General features: G+C 35.1%; 1 protein-coding gene across 1 annotated transcript in view; it reads right to left on the bottom strand.

Moving 5' to 3' along the window:
• TTN (titin) overlaps positions 1 to 17,199 on the bottom strand; it is a 272,029-nt gene that overhangs the window by 130,520 nt on the left and 124,310 nt on the right. The window contains exons 137-155 of the mRNA XM_053918810.1: positions 16,415 to 16,492; positions 16,026 to 16,220; positions 15,730 to 15,810; positions 15,472 to 15,549; positions 14,884 to 14,970; positions 14,543 to 14,626; positions 14,271 to 14,354; positions 13,756 to 14,061; positions 13,344 to 13,427; positions 11,952 to 12,026; positions 11,094 to 11,168; positions 10,142 to 10,234; positions 9,467 to 9,544; positions 8,467 to 8,535; positions 8,224 to 8,313; positions 7,791 to 8,087; positions 6,940 to 7,020; positions 6,080 to 6,157; positions 92 to 175 (exon numbers count right to left, since the gene is read on the bottom strand). Coding sequence (XP_053774785.1) covers positions 92 to 175; positions 6,080 to 6,157; positions 6,940 to 7,020; positions 7,791 to 8,087; positions 8,224 to 8,313; positions 8,467 to 8,535; positions 9,467 to 9,544; positions 10,142 to 10,234; positions 11,094 to 11,168; positions 11,952 to 12,026; positions 13,344 to 13,427; positions 13,756 to 14,061; positions 14,271 to 14,354; positions 14,543 to 14,626; positions 14,884 to 14,970; positions 15,472 to 15,549; positions 15,730 to 15,810; positions 16,026 to 16,220; positions 16,415 to 16,492 — 2,097 coding nt within the window. The remainder of the gene's footprint in view (positions 1 to 91; positions 176 to 6,079; positions 6,158 to 6,939; positions 7,021 to 7,790; positions 8,088 to 8,223; positions 8,314 to 8,466; positions 8,536 to 9,466; positions 9,545 to 10,141; positions 10,235 to 11,093; positions 11,169 to 11,951; positions 12,027 to 13,343; positions 13,428 to 13,755; positions 14,062 to 14,270; positions 14,355 to 14,542; positions 14,627 to 14,883; positions 14,971 to 15,471; positions 15,550 to 15,729; positions 15,811 to 16,025; positions 16,221 to 16,414; positions 16,493 to 17,199) is intronic.

Genomic DNA, 17,199 nt, shown 5'->3' on the forward strand with positions numbered 1-17,199 from the left:
TACATTTAGGAGTTATGAAGACCACTGGAACAAAATATTTTCAAGAGTAGAAGAGTTATGGTTTTTTAAGCCTAAGATCAGTGACAAATACCTTTAAGAGGAGGGACATCTGGCCTTTTAGGAGGTGCCAAAGGCACTTTCTTTTCAGGGACAACCTCTTTGGGAGCCTCAGGCACTTAAAAGATATTAGTAAAATTACAATCAGGAGTTATGAGACCACTGGAATAAAGTATTTTCAGGAGCAGATAAGTTTTATATTCTTAAACCTAAATCCTTGACAGATACCTGTAACAGGTGGGACTTCTGGCTTTTTAGGAGGCACCAAAGGCACTTTCTTTTCAGGGACAACCTCTTTGGGAGCTTCGAGCACTTGGAAGATATTAGTAAATTTACATTTGAGTTACCAGGACCAATGCACACAAAGACAGAAATTACATTCACACATCAAAGGAACTTCCCCGGCTAGCAAGGCAGTTCTTTCCATTGCCCTCCCTATCCCACCTTGAAGCAAGGTCAGGGATGTACCTTTGACAAGTACAACTTCAGGCTTTTGCGGAGGATGCACTTTCTCTTCTGGGACAACCTCTTTGGGAGCCTCAGGCACTTTAAAGATATTAATATTTGTACATTTAGGAGTTATAGGAATTAGTGCAAACAGGAAACACATTTATACAGGAAAATGTAATTTCCTATATCTTTAAGCTTCCAGCGGCATATACCTTCATCACGAGGGCCTTCAGCCTTTTTATGAGGAAACTCATGTGCTTTCTTTTCAGGGAGAATTTCTTGAGGTGCTTCGGGCACTTTAAGAAATTAGTATATTAACATTTAGTGTTATGAAGATCACTAGGAGCAGGCAGAGATTTTCAGGACTACAAGCGCAATTTCTTCTAGGGCCTGAGGGCATGGTAACTTGTACCTTGAACTGATGGAGGTGCTCTTTTTTTGGAAGGAACTCTCTTTGCAGGAACAACTTCTTGAGGAGCTTCAGTCACTTTAAAGATATTAGTGTTTCACATTTAAAGGTTAAAATGGTTAAAAAAAACAGTAACCACAATAAGCTGGCAAACACAGTTTTCTAGAAGACTCTTCTCTCATTCTCTATTCTCTGCTTGTCCCACCCACCACCTAAGTCTAATGGGTTAGTGGGATCCTGAAGAAGAGAACTCACCCTTCTCCAACACCTAGCTGAGTCTCTATGACACTGTAGACCCTCCTTACTAAATATTTGTTGGAGTACTTTTATTTGGAGGGTTTTCTGTTTGATAAATACAACCACAAATACCTTCTTTTGTGAAGATGCTTTAAAGAGATTAGTATGTTTAGGAGTTATGGAGAATATTAGAAAAACATAATTTTAAGAGCAGCGACAGGTAATTTCTTCTTCAGGATCTGTGCAGAAGTGACATATACCTTTCCTAGGTGGAGGTTCTGGCTCTTCAGGAACATCCTCAGATACTTGCATATCAGGAGCCACTTCTTTCATAGCTTCTGGTGCTTTGAAGATATTAGTATTATACTTAGAGATTAAGGGATCAGTGGAGACATTAGTCACATTAACTGAATCAAAGAGATTTTTATGGCTACAAGGGTGCTTCCTTCAAGAATTAAATGAGGGATAAAGTACTGAGGAAAGGAATCAGGTCTTATTTGTCTTTGCTTATTATTTCCCAGCTCACTGGCACCATGCACATAATAGGCATTTATGAAATAAATGGAGGAAAGAGTAATAGAATGAGTGATACCTTTAGTAGAAGGTATTTCAATTTCAGGGGGAACAGCCATGGGTGTTTCCTTTACAGGGACAACTTCTTGAGGAGATTCAGGCACTTTAAAGAGATTAATTCATTGTACTTCAGAATGATGAAGAGCAATGAAGAGTTTTACTCATAACTCCACCTACAGGAATGCCCCAGGCTGGCAGACCTCCCTGTTCCTCGAATCTGATTCTTTGGTGATATTAATAGTTTAAATATTTGATTATCAGGAGCTGTTTTTTTTGGTCGCCCCAGGCACTATCAATATTAATAATTTTATTTCTTGGATTGGTAGATGTATAGAAAATTAGATCATAGAAAAGTAGCTTCCAGTGAAAATAATGAATTTTTAAATTAATTAATAATGTATCTTTAGCTGTTGGTTTGAGGAGAGCAAAATAGCTTCTTTCTTATCTGGATTGGCTTCATTTTGTAGCCTCACCTTAAGCACTTTAACAATGCGTTTGTTTCTCAAGTATAGCAGAGAGGAGAATGACCCAATGATTCTAGACTGAGAGAACAATGTCAAAGTGTTTAAATAGTCTTAAAGTTACTGAAATTGTTATCCTGGGTGTTTAAAAATATCTGATCTTCTGATTTACCTAAACCATTCAAAATGGAGAAATATAGGACTCTTTAAATGTAAAAGACAATGAAAGGAGCTACTATGTATTCAGGGCAGAATTCCAGCTTTAACTGGTTTTGGGTTTAATGGCTTTGGTTTTAGAAAACTCTCAGGTAGAGATGACATAACAGATAGAATAGCTCCACATTAAGTTTCACGTTTTTCTTTAAGTAATGGTTGTCTGAAAATATTTCTCTAATATTTAAGTATTATGGGAAATAAGTTATTTCAAATTTATATGCTTTTTTTGGTAGTAAGTTTATCTTACTAGAAAAGCAATTCCAACAGGCAGTTATATTATGTTCTGGAGTTTCAGCCCCATGGAGAGTTGAATTACTGATTTATATAGCCAAACACCTCTGTCATTTGATGATGCTGATTTCTGCATTGAAGCAGGCGTGTTGAGCTAACTCAATCTAATTTTGAGGATATAAATGTTATAAGTGGTCTCATGTAGATTTTTCCCTAGCTATTCTCATTTTTATTTTTTATGGACACAGTAATGGTTGTTTCCTATTAAAGAACCTGTCTGGGTTACATCTGCTCATTATATGTATGCATATTTCCCCTGGAGACTGCAAAGACAAACTTTGTAGCCCAACCATCTCCCATTTATGTAAGTTAAAGCCTTTCCCCCTCTCTTTTCTCTTAAATGACTCATGGGGACATGTATATACCCAATCAAACCTCTGCTTTGGGAGACCCGCTTCTCTGAAATGACTTCCTTGGCAGTGTCTGGGGCTTTCCAGATATTAGTATTTTTACACGTGTTAAGTACAGCTATAATCATGAGTTAAGTTGGCTTTCTTCTGGTTTATACCTTTTGGTGATGGTGTCTTTCTTCTTCTAGCAGCAGAAGCTGGCCTCTCTGGAACACCTGCTTCATAGACTTCCAGCTCTTTGAAGATATTAGTAGGTGTTAGTTGAGAAAAGACAACGACATGAAGACATGGCATATTAAGAAAGGGATATGAACAGAGGTTGTAACTTCAAATTCAAATGTTAACTTTTGTTCAAATAGTTTATCTTTGTACATCGAGTGAGCAGGACTTTTGAGGGAGCACATCATAGTTGCTTATCCTGGGTGTATTAGGTGCTCTAAAGATATTAGTCTTCTAGCATTAGAGAACTTATAAAAACAATGAATTAATTATACAACATGCAGTTTTTGAGTCTTGATGCCAAAGATATTCATCCAAGTTCGATGTTGTTGAAATATACCTTTAGTTGCTGGTGTTTCTCTCTTTTTAGGAATAGTCACATATATATTATCTTCTGGAACAACTTTCTTGGGTAGTTCAGGCACTTAAAAGATATGAGTATAGTTATATTTATAAATAGTGAAGTAAATATTGAGCTTTTAAAATGAGCCATAAATAAATAGTCTTCCAACTGGGTCATTAATATTATATACCTTTTGCTACTTTGGTTTTTGTCTTTTGAGGATGAGTCACAAGTACTTTTTCTTCTAGGGTTGATTCTTCAGTTTCTTCATAAACTTTAAAGATATTAGTATTTATACAATTAAGGTCATTTCAAAGTGGATGAAGAACAGTATTAAGAAAAACAAAATACACAGTCATCACTCAAATTACCAGTAGTACTTAGACAAAAATTAGAGAAAGTACCACATTAGCTATGAAAAAGCCTCATTTCCATTTTTATGACATAAGACTCTCAGCATTTTATACACATGATGATAAAATTGAGGAATTCATTAGCAAGGGAATATACAATCATTCTGCTTTTTTCTGTAGATATTTATAGGTAAAATTTTTCCTATGGCTTTTAGTTTTTATGGATTTGTTCATAAAGAACAGGATTGATGTTGGGTTACACAAAGAGAATTCTTCTATATTCAACCGATTGAAAATTCATGTAAGCCTTTTTCTTTCCCAAGAACCTAGTTACCTATATTTTTAAACAACATCTAGTTTATGGTTTCATAGTTTAATATCAATGTGAAAATTAATGTGAAAATGATTATTATGAAAATCGTTTAGGAATTAAAATCAGGAAAAAATTAAATATTAAAAAAATAAGGCAAATGAAGGAAATAAAGATTCCTTCAGCTTTTAGGAAGGAAGAGTGGATGATAAATAACCAAACTCAAGGATAGAAAGGGTATTCAAAAGAGGGAGTCAGTATATACTTTTATCCCAATCTAGAATTACAGGGTGACCAAAAATTTGGTTTAAACAGACAATTCTTTAGATTAAAATGAATGGAAGAAAGTCTTGACTACTAGCATTTTACTGCTCAGATTATTGAATAGTATTATATTAAAAAGTGTTACTATTCAAATAATAAAAATATTTATTATTTTATTTTACTCATCAAATTATTTAATTATAATTTTACATGAAAGCTAACTTGAAAAATGGCTTGAGATTCTTTTGGGGTTCTAATGGCTGTGTAAAACTATGGTCATTTGAGCAATATTGCCAAAATGTTTCTAGAAATTGTTTGAAGAGTAAAAACATAATCATAGTGGAGTGTTTGATTCTATACAATTCAATTAAAATATTATTATGAAGTTAGTTACTTCATAGTCTGGGAAAATAGATTGTTTCAAAGCAGAAGACATTTGTACACATAACAAATTAATAAGACAGTACAACAGATTCAACAAGACAAATGACTTTTCTAACTCAGACACTGTTATAAGACTATATATTTTTTAAATTGGTGAGGAAATATCTTTGAGGCTAATAGCTATTCAAAGTATTTAATTTTAGCCAAATATTTCTGGCATACTGGGTTTTTACAAGATATTGGTATATTTACTTTTAAAAGCTATGAAGACAAACACAAATGAAACCAAAGAGAATCACTGATTTTTCTGCACTCACTGTACACTGCTGTGTCTTCAGAAAGAACTAGAGGTGACTTTTCTTCCAGAACACTTCTCTTAGGCACCTCAGGAACTTTAAAGATATTAGTATATTAATTGTTATGTATGACAACATAAGGTATTAAGAATATAAAGAAACAAAGTACACAGATTTAACCTCACACACATTCACTTTAAACCCTGAACAACTAAACAAAGAGTTATTTCATGTTGTGATCAGTGTCTGTATATACCTTTAGCCGGTGGCATTTCAGGCTTTTTAGGAACAGCTTCATGAACCTTTTCTTCTGGAACAATTTTCTTGGGTACTTCAGGTGCTTTAAAGATATTTGATTGTTTTATTTTTAAGAATGTCATAATTGGACATAAACTATCAAGGCAAAAATGGAGCATCTAACAAGGAGAAGGTCAAAAATTGCAAAATAAATTAGCTAAATACTCAGCCAACGCATCTGTCTAGATCACCTTGTGCCGAGTTCTGCATTTGTCTTAACAGAAATGCCCCGCCCTTCGGGGAGAGCAGCACTGTCTACTGTAATTTGGAACTTGTTCATTTGTTTCCAGAACTAGTTGACAATAGCTTCCAAAACAAATTATTTTTGAAAAAGAAGTTGAGGGGTCGATATTGTTTAATTAATTATCGCTTAAGAAGAAGGCCAGACAAACTTTCGGGCGAGGCCTTTGTTCCTGGAGGGAAGTTCATGTTATAGAACATAAATTGAAGTTTACATCACTTAGTTGTATCGTGGCACTGAGGGGAGAATGAGCTCTCTCTCTTCTCCATACGTAGTGTGTGAATATAAGAGGCTTTTGTACTAGTGGTGAAGCAGCGGAGTCAGGTACCTTTTGCTGGTGGGAATTTGGGCTCTTCAGGAAGATGTACTTTTTCTTCTACCACAGCTTTCTTGGGTGCTTCAGGTACTTTAAAGACAGTAGTAATACTTTCTTTTACTTTTAAACATTCATAAAGATTTTTAACCAGCAGAGCATAAGAGAAATGTGAATACAGAACATAACAATATAAAGTACAGACATCATTTTATCAAATACATTACAGTATTTAATGAGAGTTAAGTTTTGATGAGAAATACAACAACAAATCCAGGGGTGTTTCCCATGTTAGAACTTAAGAAAAATGAACAGAACACCTTCAGCTGGTGCTATTTCTGCTTGTTTTGGTGGCATAATTGGTACTTTCTTTTCGGTGATAATGTTCTTAATTGCTTCACTGACTTTAAAGATGTAAGTATGTATTAGTCATTAGATCATTACACATTGTTTTTTATTTCTGTAGTGAAATTCAAGAGGTTTGCAGACATGAACATAGCAGGGACATTAAAAGCATAGTTACTATGTATCTATATTTACTAGTTTATTACAATTAATAACAAGAAAACAGGGATTTATCAATAAGCACATTAGTGACTATATGAGCAAATACTACCAAAGAAGGAAATGTGGGGTCACTATTTCATTAATAGGGACATTTGCTCTGGGTATTTTAGGTATAACAACAGTGACTTCTCTTCTGGTACCCTTCTCTTCCTTTGGACCCTCACCCACTCTAAAGATATTAGTTTGCTTTAAAAATTACTAAAACCCAAAACACAGAGGAAAAACATCAAGGAGAATGCGAACTTGTAAAACAACCAAGGCGCTACTGTATGTACAATTAGGTAAGTGACTTTTTGCCAATGAAATACCTTTAGGTGGTGGCTCCTTTCGAGGAACAACTTTAATGGGCGGTTTTTTTGGAGGCATGATTTTCTCAGGTATCTCAGGTCCTTCAAAGATATTAGTGTTTTGCTTTAGAAAGAACTCTTGAAATATTATGGAACATTACTATCAAAGTTAGTACAACGAAGGCTAATAAAATGCTTTATGTTTTTGAATTTATATAACACCTACTTCAGAAAAAAAGACTTGGTTTTGCTAAATTTCACCTACATTGTATATTTACTATGTATATTAAGTACACGCATACATTCCCTCATATCACACACACATTATGAATTTGTGCAAGATCTTGAGTGGTGTTGTGAAGAATTATTTGTATTATGATTATCTTCAGACTATACTGGAATGCAGGTACTGTTACCAACATTTCATTTACTTCCTTAATGTTATATTGTTAATGAAAATTGGTGCAAGCTTTTGATAAGTAATTATCAATTTAGAAAAATGTTAACAAAGCAATGGTTGTTTTGCCTGAAAATTCCTCATTGAATTGAGGAGCTGCTTTTTAACTCAACTGATGACACTGGTCAGTTCATTTTGATATCTGTAATGATCATGTAACATTTTTAGTTGGATTTAAAAAAGAATCCAGAAATTTTATAAAGTGACCTCCTTAGATAAGTAGCTATCAACTATTATCTTTTCTGCTAAAATGACACTCTGTGTGGTTAATCTCTATATTGATCTTTGTATTTCATGATTCTAACTTGGAAAATAAGTGGGTTTCTAGTGTTCCAAACTGAACCTGAAATGTACTTAAAAGAAAAAGTTAGAACAAGATAGGACAATTTGCAATATCTGCAGAATTCCCCTATACCTTTAAGTGGAGCTTTGGGTTTTTCATATACTTCCACTTCTTCAGCTTCTAAAAATTTTATTGCCCTATGTGTTTCTTCAACTTTGTGTACTTCTTCAATTCTATATTCTTTTACTTTGATAAATTCTTCTACTTCATGGAACTCTTCTTCTTCAAAATATTCTTCAACTTCATGGAACTCTTCTTCTTCAAAAGCTTCTTCCACTTGGGCTTCCACCAGTTCTACTTCTGTTCTTTCTTTTACTACTTCCTCTTTGTGGAAGGCAACGGATATTTTTTCTTCAAAGACTGTCCTCCCTGAAAGAGCATCTTTTTTAAGAGATTTTTTTGAACACAAGAAATGAAGATGTTAATTCAAAATATAAAATAAAAACAACAGGAAAAAAGGTTTCATGCAACAATACATGAAAATCAAAGATTTTTCCCAAAATACCTTTAGCTGGGGGAACCACTTCTTTTTTAGGCACAGGGACTTTCTTTTCTGGGATTTTCTTTTCTGGCACTTTCTTTTGTACTTCGGGCACTTTAAAGATATGGTTTTAATATTTAGGACTACTAAGAGCAAGTTTTCATAGACAAAGACATCAAAAACAATCGAGACACAGAGACATAAAACATAAGAGTCTCAATAATAGAAGATTAAAAGGAAGTTCAGGTTTTAAAAGAGAAGATGTACCTTTGGCTGGAGGTGCCTCTTTTTTCTGGACAGGAACAGGTATTTTTTCCTCAGGAACCTTCTTTGGCACTTTAAAGATATTAGGTATCTTGGTCAATTGACAATACTCAAGAATAAACACAAATAACAACATCAGAAACAACACCAACAGTAATCACAGTCTAAGAAGGCACTTGGTACTCTAGACACTTCTGTGACAGGAAATAAAGATATTTTCCCAATCGCTCATTTGTGCTAATCATACCTTTAGAAGAAACTATGTCTACAAAGAAACTATGCTGGTTCTATTTTTTTTTAACAGCAAGAATTACCAATATTGGGCATACTGCTACTATTTTTTATTTGATGAAGACTTTTTTTTTTTTGCCTTTTTAAGGCTTGACGTATGTGTCATATTCTGTTGGGCACTATTATATCTGCTAAGAATGTCTACTGTGGTAGGGGAGTGCATAATGTTATCTATTAAGAGCATTAATGAAGCTTAAACTTAGTGAGAAAGTGATGAAAAATAAGACATTTTGTAATAACCTTGAATGCTGAGGTTAAATATTGCCAAAAGGACATGAAGCTAATTAAAATAGTTACTATCCAAGCTTTGAACACATTTCCCCTATAAAATAATATATTAGGCATAGTTATGATAATAATTACATGAGAAAACCTTTTTTATGTAATGGAATAGAATCTGTGAGTGGAATGTGGGGAAGAGGGATTCATTGCTATATACCTAAGTGAAGTAAAATGTACTATTAACATTAAAATGCTCAGCTATTTAAACTTAGAAACTTCTACAATGGTTTATACACATATACACATACTCATCCATTAACATTCTGAAAAAGGCTAACGAAATGGAATGAGTTATGTTTTTACTAGTTCTTACTCAATTTCATAAGTTGGCTACTTAAATGACTCAAAGAAACAGTGAAAGAAGGCACTTTGTTTTAAAAAAGAAAACTAATGGGAATTTAAAGATATTATTAATTGGTATTGGCTATACCTTTAGCTGGTGGTGCCTCCACTTTTTTAGGAACAGGAGTGGGTGCTTCAGGTACTGCTTTCTTAACCACTTTAGGTGCTTAAAAGATATTTTATGGACATTTTGAAAATGACATGCAATGAACAGGACAACTCCCACATACCACCCTCTCAACAAAACATTGATTTATTTAAAAAAGATATTAGCAACCTAAATGTTAATTTTTTATATGGAGTAGTAACTGTAAAGGTGGGAAGGATATTAACTGGAAATCCTATAAGGAAACATAACATCAATTATACAAAAGATTTTCACAGTCTTTAGGAATAAGAGGGTAAAAATTATTCTAAAAAGGGAGCACCACAGAAATACATTTCCCCTCATCTTAATATTGCAGAAAAAAATTAAGGATTGAGAACTAGAAGAAAGTATCACAATAGGAGCTCGCCAGAAAAAAAAATTAAAGCACCAATAACATAAAAGTGATCTCTCACTCTAACTGAATTACAGCTGCAGTAGAAAAAGTTGGGGGAGGGGAGAAAGGGACACAAAGCTTCCAGTGCAAGTAATAATTCATGTTGAATTTATCATTGATATAAGAAAAGTATAATGATGAGTGGTGGATAAAGACAAATTCTGAGAGAGATTTGGAACATGCTGTCTTTTAATCATCCAGCCCATGAAAAGCAGCTGTACCTTTAGGGGGCACCACCTCCTCAACCTCCTCTATGCTAGGTGGTTCTTCTGGGATCTCTTCTTCTGGAATAGGCTCTTCAGGCTCCTCATACACTTTAAAAAGATGATTGTTTTGTAAATTTTTTTTTACGTTTTGAATGTTAGACTAAAATGATATATCTGAAAACTGAAGTGCCTGACCAGTGTAAGTAACTCATAGCTCAGCCTCCAGAAGTGTGTGAAAACTCAATAGACATTGAGGGGTCTATAGGAGCTACTATAAAGGACACAAGGACAAAATCAAGGGGGAGGGTAGAAGTGGGGGAGGGAGGTGGGTCTGGCTGGGGTGGGGTGGAGGGATGGGGAGAAAATGCAGACAATTGTAACTAAATAAAAAAAATTAAAAAAGATTTTTCTCTAGGGTAAAAATAAATAAATAAATAAAGGGGAGTTATTTGTGCTGGGGGAAAAAAAAAAGCTACTAGGTCTTTGAAATATGTGAGGCTCTTCCCAGAGCTTTAGAATTGGAAAGGGCCTCAGAGAGAATTTAGTTAAAATTATCATTTATTTTTAATGGGGGTAGACTTGTTTGAAGTTAAATATTCACTTTGGTGTAGAAGTTAGATTTTCTTTAACTGTTACTCAGGCTTAACTGGAATATCCCTTGGACATGTTTATCCCACAATTGCCAATCAAGTAATCTGATGACAAATTTGCCATGACAAATACAGTTTCCCTTCAAAGATTATTATTGAAGTAAAACAAGCAACAAACAAACAGGCTAAGCATTTAAGAAAAGATTCCATTGATTTTCATTTTCCTGCATAATTTCTATTAGGTAAGTAATAATTACTTGTAGAGTCTGAATATGTTTATTTTTGGGAGTGAAATGCGCATTCACCTCCTTCAAATATTATACAATCCTAAGACAATGATGACTTTGAAAATGTTATTTTCTCAGAAAGTCATCTACCTTCAGCTGGTGGAACTTCCTCTTCTTTAGGGGGAATGATTCGTCGTTCTTCCACCTTCTTAGGTACCTCAGGAACTTAAAAGATATTGATTGTTTTAGGCACTTAAGATGCAAAAACCAAAGAAGAGTACATAAAAACCAAGTTTTCTGTTTTCAACACAAGAGAGTAAATATCAGAATGCACATGCGCAAGGTGAGACATGGACAAAACACAGAATCAGTTAAAGAGACGAATATAAAGAGGTTGTGGTTTCAGATGAAAGTTCTAAAGAGATATTCTACCTTTTACCATTGGAGCCTCTACTTTTTTTTTTTTTAAAGAAGAACAATGGTATTTTAGGGACTGGTTTCTTAGTTACTTCTGGCTTTTTAAACATATATCACTTTAGTATTTTTATTTTTAGAAACAACATAGAGAATCAAGATAAAATACATTAAACACAAAGTGGAAAAATTGACATAGTACAAACATGGGTGCAACTGAGTCACAAATGACAAATGCAAATGACAGACCACACAATGCAAAGGTCTGTGTGGAACACCCTACGCGGACAGCACCACTGTTCAACACCGGCACAGAGAGCACAGCCCTGTTTTGGGTGATGTACCTTTGGCAGGAGGAGCCACTGCTTTCTTAAGACCAGGAGGAGGCACCTTCTTTTCTGGTTCAGGTTTCTTAAGCACCACAGGCACTTTAAAGATATTATTTATTTTGTAATTGCAGTTTCACAAACACCGAGGCAATGGACACAACAACAGCACACGTTATGTTAACAAATACTGAAACAGGACATTTGGACTTTTTACAGGTGATGGAAAGAAAATGGCAGTGTCTAATTTGCTTGGGAACAGCAGTACCTGTGGCGGGGGGAGCTTCCTCTTTCTTAGGAATAACCACTTTCTTCTCTGGCACTTTCTTCTTAACCTCAGGCACTTTAAAGACACCATTTCATGATAAGAATATTGTGAGGGATAAAAAAGAGAGAACACAGGAAGTCCACACACAGAAGGACCAACATGCAACACTCTCTTCGGGTAGTGATGTAATGCAAAGTGGGAGTCCAAGTGTTATGATATAATTAGGTTTTGCAGAGCAAGGGATCAGCAACCTATTTGAGATTTCAGACAAAATATAAGGCCATTCTATCCATTTAAATATCACTAGAAATTTATGAAATCAATATTTATAAAGTATTTCTGAACCCTTGAAATCCAATAAAAGGCCCTGGCTGGTGTGGCTCAGTGGATTGAGCGCTGGTCTGCGAACCAGAGGGTCGCTAGTTCGATTCCCCATCAGGGCGCATGCCTGGGTTGGGGGCATGTGAGAGGCAATCAATTGATATTTCTCTCCTTCCCTTGCCCTCTCTCTACAAATAGGTAAATAAAAATCTTAAAAAAAAAGAAATCCAATAAAGGCTCAGCTTTATCATTTCATTGATTATATGACTATTTAGCCTGGTGGAGGGGTTATGCTTATTTGAAGTAGTGGTGCCATGATCTTTGGCAGAAAATATAATTAAACTTTAAGGCATAAATCTAGTCATTTTGTCCTGTACTATGAGCTGGTTGAATTTGTTAAATCTGAATACTGTTTATTCAGTGATAGAGTGCTTCTACATACCGTACTTAATTTTATCCTCACAATAACACCTGAGCCCACTAGGACTGGTAGTAGAATCCCCATTTCAGACAAGACGGGCTTGAGGATCAGATTGGTTAAAGGGTTTTCTCGGGGTAGCACAGCAAGGCACGAAGACAAAAGACAAGGCTAAAATAAAAACCTACTTGTCTACCATTTATATGTATATGTCAGAAGACATAAGATATTATTCAGTATTTTGATAAATACATAATCTTTTTCCTTTTCATCCTGATGTTAAAAAGGCACTTAATGTAAATAGTTGAAGGATGAAATTTAGTAAGATTTATTTACCATATTATTCAGGTATCTTTTCTGTGTAGATAATTTATCATTGCAAAATATCTACATGAAAATTATGATGCTTAATAAAATTATAGGGAATTGGGTAGAACTTTTGTGGCAGTTTTGGGACATTTCCTTTCATCTTTGTTCTTAATACAGCTTTGAATCCAATGAAAAGTGGATATCAGTGTTCCTGAACATTTTTAGAAGTAAAAATGTGACTGTCTATTTTATAAATGTAATATTTTTTCTAAGACCCAGTTCCACCATAATTTTTCTGGTGAAGCTGTAAATGAAGACCATGGATTCACTTTGGGGAGGTATACCTTTGGGTGGTGGAGGTTCCACTTTTTTAGGAGCGGGAACTGGGACTTTCTTCTCTGGTACTGGTTTCTTTGGCACTTCAGGCACTTAAAAACATTCATTTTAAGACATTAAAAATCACATGCACCATACTGTATATATAACAAAAAGACAAGTGACAATAAAACCACAAAAAACTAAATGACATTTCATATCATGAAATTTGAAAAGACATTCAGATAATTTACAAGAGACAAATACACAAGACAGACACACAGTAACAAGAGCACACATGTATGGAATGTTTTCTAAGGTTTAGATGGTAGACAACATAGAGAGTAAAGCACTGTAGATAAATTGGAGATGAACAAAAAGATGGAAAGACAAAATTCAACACAAAAAGAGGTCTTGGTGACTCCAAAAGAGCTGCTATACCTCGTGCAGGTACTGGCACCTTGGGTTTAACTTCTGGAAGAACTTTCTCTTCTTCAGGTACAACTTCTTCCTCAGGTTCAAATTCTTCCTCCTCAGGAGGAACTTCTTCCTCTTCCTCAGGAGGAACTTCTTCCTCTTCCTCAGGAGGAACTTCCTCCTCTTCCTCAGGAAGAATTTCCTCTTCTGGAAGAATTTCTTCTTCCTCGAGTAAAACTTCTTCTTCAGGAGGAATTTCTTCTTCAAATGGAAGTTCCTCTTCTCGAGGTAGAGTTATAGGAACTGGAACTGCCTCACGTTTCTTGGGCACTTTAAAGATATTTATTCAACCACACAAGAATCACTTTGATGTACAATATTCATAACAATGGGACAACATGAAAAGCAAATATTCTGTGATCATAAAGCATCAACTGACATCAAAGTAAACGTCATCAAGCATTAATTATAATTAGTGAAGCTGTATAATTCCAGTTAAGTTTTCCTTTCCAGCCTGGTTCTCCTAGAGGTTAATATACCTTTGGGTGGTGGAGCTTCCACTTTTTTCAGAACAGGTGTTGGTTTCTTTTCTTCTGGAATGAGCTTCTTGGGCACCTCTGGCACTTTAAAGATATTATTTGTCTTTAATAATGTGTTCTTTTACATGTCTTAGTGCAATAGACATGAAAAAGAATCACAAAACATCTGATTTTTACATTTCAAATAAGACAATTTTCAAAAATGTAATTTATGGGGGTATTCATATGTAAATATACATAAACATAAAAACACATGGTTTTTTGCTAGGTACCTTTTGCTGGTGGAGCCTCTACTTTCTCAGGAGCAGGAACGGGCACCTTCTTCTCAGGCACAAGCTTCTTGGGCACTTCTGGCACTTTAAAGAAATGATTTAGAGAAAAATTTTATATAACATCAAATTTTGAGTCCATGTACAGTCTCAAAAAGATTAAGATAAGGTAATAAAAATATAACCAAGGTATTTCAAGAAGCACTTTATCCTTAAAATAAAATATTTTCTTTCCCATAAAGGAATATTATAGTGTTGTATGTGCATGGAATTGAACCAATTAATTTTTACTCACATGCGAATGTGGAATAAAAAAAAATTTGCAACATTGCAAGTTCATGTACCTTTGGCAGGTGGTGGAGCTTCCACCTTTTTGGGAACCGGTACAGGCACTTTCTCCTCTGGTACAGGTTTCTTGGGTACTTCAGGAACTTTAAAGACATCAAATAGGGTTAGTGTCATGTTATTTGCCCATAGAGAAGAGCCCAGCAATTTCAGGACTTAATTGAAGCATCATAGATATTCTCACAATTTCATTATAAGATTGAAAACAGTAACAGCCACAAACAAAGGAATTCACAAAAATAAAAATAGAAAACAACACCGAAAAAACAAAGATTGGTGATAAAGACAACACACAATACCTAGCAGATGGTGATTTTTGTCCATTTTGGTGTTATAATAAGAGTCTATTTTGCACTAAGAACTTTCCCCTAAAGAGGAGGAGCCAAGCATTAAGCATCAGCATGCTTCGATGGCAAAATTCAGAGATGGATGCATGGTAAACTGCTCCTATAACCCGTTGGGGGGTCCTTGCATTATCATTAATATTGTTAATATCATCATGGGAAAAGAACTGATACGGCTCATGAAGTTATACTACGTGAGTAAATTACTACATTATCCCTCTGTTGGACTACAAAGAGATGTACCTTTAGCTGGTGGAGCCTTTTCTTTTTTAGGAATGGGCACAGGAACTCTCTCCTCTGGCTTCTTAGGAATCTCAGGAACTTTAAAGATATTGTGTATGGGTAAGTTCAAACTACTAGTAACAACACATCCATACAAAGCACAGTTAACATTTCTAACAACAGAGAGCAACACACACAAGGTTTTGAAATCAGAAGATAGTCAACTATTTATACGCAGATTAAGACTTTTATATGCCCATGATATGAATGAGGGTATACCTTTTGCTGGTGGGGCTTCCTTCTTTTTGGGAACAGGAACAGGTTTCTTCTCTGGAACAGGTTTCTTGGGTACCTCAGGCACTTTAAAGATATTATTAAGAATTTTGGAAATGTTGCAAAAAGATATAAAATGTAAAACAACAACAATAACTGCAGAGATCATACTTCAGCATCTAAAAGTGTCTGTTTGTAAAATAAACAGAACTGGTTGCCTGTGCTAGTAAGAATCTGCCCCAATTAGACACTCAGACTCCAGAGATGCTGCTGTGTGTCCCTTTGCAGGAGATGTAATCTACCTTTGACAGGAATTACTGGTACCACTTCTTCTTCAGTCATGAGCTGCTCTTCCTTATGAAGGTAGTCTTCTTCTTCATAGATGTACTCCTCTTCTTCTTGCACATATTCTTCTTCAAAATATTCCTCTTCTTGGGCTACAGCTTCCTCTTCAAAGGCAATCTCTTCTGGTTCTGGTCTTTTAGGTACTTCTGGCACTTTAAAGATATTATCTTTAGGTTGGATATTTTCCAATTTCTCAACAAAATTAAGACATGTTAGGAACATAACCATTTGTACAGAAGAAAGAACAGGCTCTCCCTTTCACACAGAAGAAGTTTGCACATGGAACTAAACATGAATTTCAACCAAAGAAGACAAGCAACACATTAAAAAGAGTGGTATTAAGTACCTTTAACAGGTGCTGCTACTTCCTTTTTAGTAACGAGCACTTTTTCTTCTGTGACAACCCTCTTGGGCTTCATGGGCACTTGAAATATTAAGTACAAGGAAATTTTAACGTAAGAAACAGGACATGAGCAATGGTGTGGGGATTGCCTCTGAGGGAGTGGGGTGGTGCTGGGTGGGGGCAGGCAAAGGGGGAAAAATTGGGACAACTGTAATACCATAATTAATAAAATATAATAATTTTTAAGAAGAATATAAATAATAGTAAAATGTAGCAAAATAATTAGGGAGAAAAAAAAAAGAAAGAAACAGGCCGCCCAGCCAGTGCTTGCTTTGTTGTTCTTTAAGCAGATAGAATAATTCTGCAAGTGCCTCTTATGGGAAAGATATGCAATAGCTCATCTATAAAAACTGTAGATGTGCCACAGAAACAATTCTGAACCTTGCTGGGATAAAAACATACGGAAGTACTCAAATACGTCTGAGGTAGCAGAGCCCAAGTGTGAAATCACGCTGAGTGGTCAGGTATCTCTGCCTGTAGGAAATACCCTGTACTGAAATGCTACATTCTAGATAAGTACACTTTCTGAAATTGTAGAGAAGTTACTTCACACTTAGTAAAAAGCAGGAGAAAAATTACTAGACACTGAGTTAACTTCTATTTTTAATCCTCAAAATGACTTTAGAATGAATAGACAGTTATTAAACTGTGTAAATATTGTCGTATCATTACATCAATTTAGATAAACCAGGAATGTGCCGAACGGTCACTGACTCGAAATCCAGACA

The sequence above is a fragment of the Desmodus rotundus genome, chromosome 2 (assembly GCF_022682495.2).
Source record: "Desmodus rotundus isolate HL8 chromosome 2, HLdesRot8A.1, whole genome shotgun sequence".
Lineage (NCBI taxonomy): Eukaryota > Metazoa > Chordata > Mammalia > Chiroptera > Phyllostomidae > Desmodus > Desmodus rotundus.